Source organism: Dipodomys spectabilis, unplaced genomic scaffold (assembly GCF_019054845.1).
Source record: "Dipodomys spectabilis isolate Male_0828 unplaced genomic scaffold, ASM1905484v1 ptg000567l, whole genome shotgun sequence".
Taxonomy (NCBI): domain Eukaryota; kingdom Metazoa; phylum Chordata; class Mammalia; order Rodentia; family Heteromyidae; genus Dipodomys; species Dipodomys spectabilis.
The window spans coordinates 4,146,617-4,155,357 of NW_024871244.1; the positions used below are offsets into that span (position 1 = coordinate 4,146,617).

At 43.6% G+C, this 8,741-nt stretch overlaps 1 protein-coding gene across 5 annotated transcripts; it reads right to left on the reverse strand.

Moving 5' to 3' along the window:
• Positions 1–2,340: 2,340 nt before the first annotated feature.
• LOC122100153 (tubulin beta chain-like) lies at positions 2,341–7,861 on the reverse strand. 5 transcript variants are annotated; one of them, XM_042670542.1, is made up of 5 exons: positions 7,805–7,861; positions 6,848–6,956; positions 5,377–5,379; positions 4,057–4,167; positions 2,341–3,401 (listed from the first exon to the last, which is right to left on the reverse strand). In XM_042670542.1, the coding sequence occupies exons 1-5, from the start codon at positions 7,859–7,861 to the stop codon at positions 2,341–2,343; spliced, it is 1,341 nt and encodes a 446-aa protein (XP_042526476.1). The 5 variants fall into 5 exon arrangements, with proteins under 5 accessions (XP_042526476.1, XP_042526477.1, XP_042526475.1 ...); XM_042670543.1 differs by lacking the exon at positions 5,377–5,379; XM_042670541.1 differs by lacking the exon at positions 5,377–5,379 and having other exon boundaries at positions 4,057–4,193; positions 6,844–6,956.
• Positions 7,862–8,741: the final 880 nt, after the last annotated feature.

Sequence of the window (8,741 nt, forward strand, 5' to 3'; positions counted from 1 at the left end):
AGTGTTCCCTCATGACACAACTCCTCAATGCCAATCTGGGTGTTTTGCCTTGACTCCTAATATATCATCTGCAGAGCCTAACATTTGTTACCTTTCCTCCTTTTGGTACTGGGTACTGAACTGAGAGCTTTGTGCATGCCAGACATGTACTCTACCACTGAGCTGCATCTTTACCCAGAGCTTTGCTTATACTAGTCAAGGACTCAATTATTTGATACAATTACCAAGGCACATGAGAATAAGGGAGATGCTGCACTTAGCATTTGGACAAAATAATCACCCTGTCTATAGGAGTCACTTCAACATTAGCTTGTGTGGCAATGTGTGCAGAGCTCTGGCTAGGAGAAAACAAAAGCCATGTCTGAGAAATACATGATAATCTACTGGTAAAATTATCAACAGGAGTTTTCTGAGGGATGAGGCATGAGTCATTAATTATGAACCAAGAACTACTTCTTCAAAAGTGTAAAGAAATAAGCTAAAGCCACCAGAAAATACTCAAAAATGGGTACTTAAGAGAAAACAAAACTGTTCTTAGTCAAACACTGGTAAATAGGCTGGGTGGGGCCTCCACCACAACTTGGCCTCAATCCTTAACCCACTGAAGAATGAGAGTGCCTTGGCCAGGCCTGCCTTCAGTTTGGACCCAGCAGCCTTAAAGGATTTGGAGTCATCCAACCTGGTCAGTTCCAGGACTAGAGACGCAGGGATGTCAATTTCCTGGCCCACACCTACTCCCTAGGACTCCCACATTGGAAGCTATTTGCACTTTGATCTGCCCTGAGGCTTCTAGTCACAGATCAGTCTCTCTGGGAGTTTACTTTCTGATGAGTAAGACCAACTTGGCTTAAAGATCTCTACCCCACTCCTCCCCAACCTACCCCAACCTCAGGCCTGGTATAGGAAAGCTTAGGGAACTTACCATCTCCCAACTTTACTAGAAACAAGGAACTTGCACCTCACCCAGTAGTATCTTTCCTTAGAGCTTCCTAAAAGTTGCTGGATTCCCATAGGTCCTGTTTCTGAAGAAAAAGGGGCTCTTACAAGTTATTGGTGGCCATGGAGGAATGCCTGACACAGACAACCTACCTTGAGCCTCACTGCAAGAAGAGTGAAAGATTCTGGCAAAAAGAACCAGTGAATGATTTTGGCCTCTGGTGAAAACAGAAGTGTTCACCCTCTTCCTGGCCATTGTGTAGGTTCTAAGCAATTGAGATTTCTGTCTCACTCATGTAAAGTAAACATACCCAACAGGCTGGATCTTTTTCCCTTACAACCCTCTGTGGGCCTCAGACAGCTTCGAATGCTGGAAAATGAGTATGAGAATGGGTCATTGGGCCATGTCTCCCTTCCACTCCTTGACTTGTAAGTACTGAATCAAGCAGATCTTGATACACTATGGGACTGGTCAGAAACTCACTCCCTCAAACAGCTAGACTCACTTGTGTCCTTAGAGCTGCCAGATGACTTGAGAAACTACCCTGGCAACGAGGATCTTGCACTCATCTTGTGAGTGCTGCTTCGCTGCCAACTGAACCGTAAGCACAGGGATTGGGGTTCCTGCTACTGTTTCTGGGGAATGTGAATGAAATCCCTCTGATGGGGCATGAGACCAGAACCTGTGGTTGTCTGAAGGAGAAGTAGATCCTTAATGGCCAGTATTCATACCTGCATTTTGTGGTCCCATTCCCAAAGAGGAATGCATACTAGGGGGCAGGTAAAGCAAGTCCCGTGTCAGAATAAAGGAGGAAGAGGCCCTGCTACCTCAGTGCCCAGACAAGTCTTGAACATTAATCCCTTCAGTATTCCAAACATCACTTTGGTACTAGGAAAATTTTAACATCTGAATCTGGTTTACTTTCTCTTCAAACTGCTTTTATGCTACTGGCATGCTTTTGAGAGACTGCTAACTTTAAAACTGGGCCAGGGAAAATAAACAACATTGGCACTTGTCATCCTCCTGTTCAAAATAATAGGAACACCATGAATTTGAAACTCCTCTTGAGCACCAGTGCTATATTGCTAAGATTAAATCCTGCTGGGCAACTTTATATTTCAAATATATTGAAAGAATAAAAGGGATTCTAAAAGAATAAGGACTCAAGAGTACAAAATGTATACTTCTTTATTTATATAAATAGGGCTTTAAAATAATACTATTTAAAAGAAATCTGCATTTTTACATTCACCATCAGTTAGTTCCTGACCGGAAAGGCTGTGCATGATGATACACAGCAGGGACCTCAATGCATGACAACAGGATCTCAGGAAAGCACCATTCATTTGAGAAGTAGTAGGCAGGTTCTGACAGTCCTGTTGCACTGCTACCAATGGGAAGTCTTAAACTTCTTCCTCCACCAAGTCTTCTTCAAATTCCCCCTGTTCATCAGCAGTGGCATCTTGGTACTGCTGGTACTCGGACACCAGGTCGTTGATATTGCTCTCAGCCTCAGTGAACTCCATCTCATCCATGCCTTCTCCCGTGTACCAGTGCAAGAATGCCTTGCGCCGGAACATGGCACTGAACTGCTCTGAGGTGCGCTTGAAGGGTTCTTGGATGGCTGTGTTGTTGCCGATGAAGGTGGCCGACATCATAAGGCCACGCGGGGGGATGTCACATACAGCTGTCTTCACATTGTTGGGAATCCAGTCTGCAAAGTAGCTGCTGTTCTTGTTCTGCATGTTGAGCATCTGCTCATCCACCTCCTTCATGGACATGCGGCCTCGGAAGATGGCAGCTGCTGTCAGGTAACGACCATGGCGGGGATCACAGGCGACCATCATGTTCTTGGCATCAAACATCTGCTGGGTGAGCTGGGGCACTGAGAGAACATGGTACTGCTGGCTGGCCCGGCTGGTCAAGGGTGCAAAGCCAGGCATGAAGAAGTGTAGGCGGGGGAAGGGCACCATATTCACGGCCAGCTTGCGCAGATCTGCATTCAGCTGGCCGGGGAAGCGCAGGCAGGTGGTGACTCCACTCATGGTGGCTGACACCAGGTGGTTCAGGTCTCCATAGGTGGGTGTGGGCAGCTTCAGGGTGCGGAAGCAGATGTCATACAGGGCCTCATTGTCGATGCAGAAAGTTTCATCTGCATTTTCCACCAACTGGTGGATAGACAAGATCGCATTGTAAGGTTCTACCACGGTGTCTGAAACCTTGGGGGAGGGCATTATGCTGAAGGTGTTCATGATGCGGTCTGGATACTCCTCTCGGATCTTGTTGAGAATCAGGGTGCCCATGCCTGATCCAGTGCCACCTTCCAGGGAGTGAGCCAGCTGGAAACCCTGGAGACAGTCACACCTTTCTGACTCCCGTCGTACCACATCCAGCACCGATTCTAACAGCTCGGCTCCCTCCGTGTAGTGGCCTTTTGCCCAGTTATTGCCTGCCCCGCTCTGGCCTATCAGACATAAAGACATGATGAGACACAGACTCCAAGAATAATGACTGTGCCTGTCCTATTGTGAAGACAAAGGAGTGTTGTGAGCCAACCTTTGCTATTATTTTAGATACACTATGGTGAAATAAAGGAAATGTTTTCAATGTATCTGGGACCCTACAAATCACCCAGGTTCTAAAGAAAAGTAGAGAGTGTGGAGGAAAATACATTTTAACCCAAATCAAGTACTTCTAGAAATGAAGAACTGAGCCTGCCTCAATACTGGAAATGTAATTACTTTCACAACAGGGACAGAAGCACAGTGTGGTCAGAGGGAAGCTAAACTGCAATCACTTGTCTGCTCCTTGCTCACACATAGCTGTGCTTTGATTTCTGGTGTCCTGAAGTGGTTCTGTTATTGCCAGGCCTTTAAAATGACCAGCAGTGCTGAAACCTTGTTGGTGGCTTTCTCTGCTTGCTGCTCTTTCCCTTCAGAGGCTTCTTTGTCATGGAGAACTTACAGAGTTTCACTGATCTGAGCTGTCTGAGTGGCCAGGGGCATGACTCCCGTGGACTGGAATAGGTGGGTTAGCTGAGGAGAATATCTAGGTGGATAAAGGCTCAGCCCAGCACTGGAGTGCCTGGATGTTAGGACCCATGGACCATGATGACATACCAAATATGAAGTTGTCTGGCCTAAAGCTCTGGCCAAATGGTCCCGATCTTACTGAGTCTAAGGTGCCAGGCTCTAGGTCCACCATGATGGCCCGAGGAACATATTTGTTGCCTGTGAGAAAAAGAGTTGACTTAGGCCTATACTTGACAAGGAACTTAGGGCAGAGCTTATGATTCTAAGTGACTCTCAGCATTCATTACAAAAATTACAGCATTTAAGACATGGAAACAGAAAAGATATCTTGAGCATGAATCCCCATGCAAGAGGCTTCAGCAACTTTAAGGATGTTTGCAGTTGTCTATTTCCATGAATATTCATTCCTTTGCTTTGGGCATGGTGGCTGAAATCTCAGCTACACAGGAGGCAAAGATGAGCATCAGGCTTTGAGTCTAATGGTGCAAAAGAAAGGTGACAACACCTTTTTATTTTTGGTTCATCGTGGGGCTTGAACTCTGGCCCTGGACACTGTCCCTCAGCTCTCCAGCTCAAGGCTAGCACTCTATCACTTGAGCCACAACCCCACTTTCAGTTTTCTTATTGGAGATAAGAGTCTCAGGGACTTTCCTGCTCAGGCAAGATTTGAACCATGATCCTCAGTTCTTAGCCTCCTAAGTAGCCAGCATTACAGGAATGAGTCACCAGTGCCTATCAGCAAGAAACTTCCTCTTTTTTGTTAATTTTATTTTATTGTAAAGGTGCTATATAGAGGAGTTGGTTACATGAGTAAGGAAATGAGAACGTTTCTTGTCAAAAATTGTTACCCCCTCCTTTGTTGTTCTCCCACTATCCCTTCCCTTCCCCAATTACCTTTCTCAAGAAATGAACCAGGTTCATGCCTGTAATCCTAGCTACTCTGGAGGCTGAGATCAGAGGATGACTATTCAAAGCCAGCTGGGGCAGGAAATGTCCTTAAGACTCTTATCTCTAATAAACTAACAGAAAACCAGAAATGGCACTGTGGTTCGAGAGGTAGAGCTGCTTGCCTTGAACTGAAGAGTTGACAGACAGTGCCTAGGCCCAGAGTCCAAGCCACATGACCGACCCCGCCCCCCCCCCCCCCCCCCCGGCCAAAAAAAGCCAGGTATGGCTATTCACCAAGTAGATGTAAGGGAATTCAAGTATAAGGCTTTCCTGGAGAAAACATATATACAATATATATATTTCTTGTCTTACAATGTTTCAATAATGGTTATCAAATAGCACATACCCTTTATTCAAATACTCAGAGCAACCTTGGGCAATGACTTGCAATTTCCCATTTAACATGATTTGGCCCAAGGGAAAGCAGTTAACATGATGTAAACACCAGTTTTAGAATACCCCCTTCCTAAACATTCACATGAAGAAAACTGACCATCCTGCTGGATATACAGGATCTAATAAAGACACAACCTAAAATTCTGTTCATAGGAGTGACACAATCCAACCCAACCACTCTCAACCAAGGAATCAGAAGATTAAAACCTTGTATGTTACTTCAACAATATTAACACAAAATACCAAGGTGAGGACATCCCAAAATGTAGATCTATAAAACTCACATAAATTAAATAGCTTTGGAATTTTGTTTGTACTTGTTCATTGGATTAATACACAGGAAAGCCAATTATCCATGATTCTGTTTGTATACAATAATGTAGAATGGAAACTCAATATAAAATTAAAAGAACTTTACATTGACAGTTACAAAAACTGAAAATCTACTCTGTAGACTTCAATTAGGCTGTTTATGTTAGGAAAGACAATATGAATCATTTAAAAGCCATGTTTACAAATTAGTATTGATTTTTTCTACATCACAAGAATGTTTTCTTACTTTAAAAACCTTAAAAGTAATTTACTGTTGGCTAAGTATTCATATTCAAAATGCTCAAGACCAGAAATGTTATAGATTTCAGGGTGAGACTATTTATGCTTTGTGATTTGGACTATTCTCATATATATTAGTGACTGAACATCCCTCTTTAAAATTTTTTAAATTTTCTTTTTCAAAATATTGTTTTAGAAATTTAATCTGTATTTTAAAGAGGCAATGTAACTGGGCTCTGGTTGCATAAGGGTGTAATTCTAGCTACTCAAAAATCTGAGATGAGACCTTAGCATCGCAGATTGAAGTCAGCTGGGGCAGGAAAGGCTGGGAGACTCATCTCCAAGAAACTACCCAAAATAAAAGAAGCTCATCGTTAGTGCCCAGGCTTGAGCTTAGGATGATCAGCACACAACCAAATGGCATTGGATTATATTTTATCAATTGTTTTAGAATGCATATTTAGGCAGTCTCATTTTTAATTATGTGAAATGGGCTCACGCCTTTAATCCTAGCTACCCAGAAGGCTGAGATCAGAGAATCATGGTTCAAAGCCAGCCAGGGCACAAAAAGCCTGCAAGACTCTTATCTCCAATAAAACACCAGAAAACTGGAAGTGACACTGTGGCTTACGTGGTAGAGCTGCTTGCCTTGAGCTGAAGAGTTGAGCGACAGTGCCTGGGCCCAGAGTTCAAGCTCCATGACCGGAAAAAAATAATCCAGGTGTGGTTAGTCAGCAAGTAGAGGTACGGGGAACTCAGGTATAAGGCTTTCCTGGGGTAATTCACAAGAGTATACTCAAAAATTAAAACAAAGTATCTGGTGGAGTGGCTCAGTTGGGTACAGCACTTGACTTATAAGATCAAGGTCCCATATTAAAACTACAATACTACCATAAGAAAGGCAGGAACTCCTTCCTTTTCATTAGTATTCCCCTGGGAACTATTTTGCCATGGTATGGGAAACAAGATGGAAGAAACTTACCAGCTGCCTCATTGTAATACACCTCGATTCTCTGCAGCTGTAAATGGCTGTCGCCATAGTAGTTGCCAGTGCAGTCAATATTGTGCTCATCGCTTAGCATTTCCCAAAACTGAGATGGAAATAGAAGTGTATTATTACCTAGAATGTTAACTGTCCAAAAAATGCATTTTAAAGTAACTATGAAACTCATGTCCTGTTGACACAAATATATTTGTAAAAAATAATTACATTTTCTAAATTAAAAAAAGCACAGAAAATGGTGGTATTTTAGTTTTGTTAATCTCTTTTATCTGGCTGAATAGAAGACATCTGGTTTCTCCTATGAGTATTCCATCTTATGCAGTACCATATTCTGTTTGTATTCTATGATGAGTAACTGGCGTTCCATGGACATGAAATTACCAAAGCAGTAACTTGAAGACTCAGCTAGAAGGGTCTCCAGAACCCCAAGTGTCCTCAGAGCATACATGACAACCAATGATTTAGAAAACACCCAACTTAAGGGAGCTGAGATGGAGCATGAAACTCAGAGAAATTTGCATTAAGGTAGAAGAACTGTTCTCAATTATCTGACACTCATCAGTTGACACAAAGGGAATTCTCTGTATCTTTCAGCTCAAAGACACTGCATTCCTTTCATTCAAACCAGACCAAACGTGCATTAGTCTATTCCCAGGAAACTAAATACAAAGCCTTGAGTCTCAGGTAAGACTAAGACATGCAAGGGATTTGAAACCACCCCAGCCTTGCTTAAAAACCACACCCACCAGGGCCACACAAATTAGGGAAATTGGAGAAGCTATCTGGGGGGCTTCATTTGCAGAAGGTTAGGGACCACTATGGAGCCCCACCTACCTCAGCCTAGCCATGACCACCACCACCTCCACACTCCAACCCCATCCTTTTTCTCCTTCCCCTAAATTTGAGACTTGGATCCTAGGCCAGTGCCATGCTCACCTTTGCGCCAATCTGGTTGCCACACTGGCCTGCCTGTATGTACACAATCTCCCTCATGGTGCAGGGCTGCAGAACAGATGGATGTGTGTCTTCAGCAGTGGTGCCCACAGAGACAAACAGGTAGATCTGGGAAGCAGGAATCTGACACAGTGAACTCAGATCCCCATTTATACCTCTGGTTGTTACAGGGGCAGAGGAGGTGGGGCGGACTTGATTACAGGTGGAGCCAGCAGGTGCTCCAACTCAATCTCCCTATTGCTGAGTAATCAGAGGGCCCTACCAGTTCCCACCTACCCTGGTATCCAGCTGCCAGCTGCAAGTCCATTAGCACAGCTCCCATTCTATTTGGATCCACTGGTCACCCTGCCATCCACTACCCACTCTGACTCACAAGAGAGGCTGAACCCTGGGATCCAGGAAAGAAAAGGAGGAACTTCCTCTACACAAGGTCCTTGTGTGCCAGAAGCCCAGAACAAGCCTGCCTTCCATTTTTGATTGGAGGGCCTAGAACTGAAGGGACATTTTCAGCTGTGATCCCAAGAGCAAGCACAAACTTAGATTCCATGATTGATTCACTTTCCATTATGGGAAGAGTCAGGGGCTTAGGGTCTAGCTTTCATTCTCAGGTTTTCTTTTTCTTTCCTCTTAAAAGTAGCTTGCTTTATTACTTGGGCTATAGGACTACTACAGTCTACTTTTTGTTTCATTTGGCATCTGCTCCTAGTGTAAGAACTCAGGTCCTAGTCAGAGTGTCTTTTTTTTTTTTTTTGGTCAGAGTTGGGGCATGTTAGTGACTTAGGGCTTGAAATTAAGGACTGGTGACCCTTTCTGAGGTTTTTATTATTATTGAGATTAGATGATTACCTTAATTTCTCTTATTTCACAGAATTGTGGAATAGTGATATTTAGTTGAAATCACAAACATATTTTAACCTTC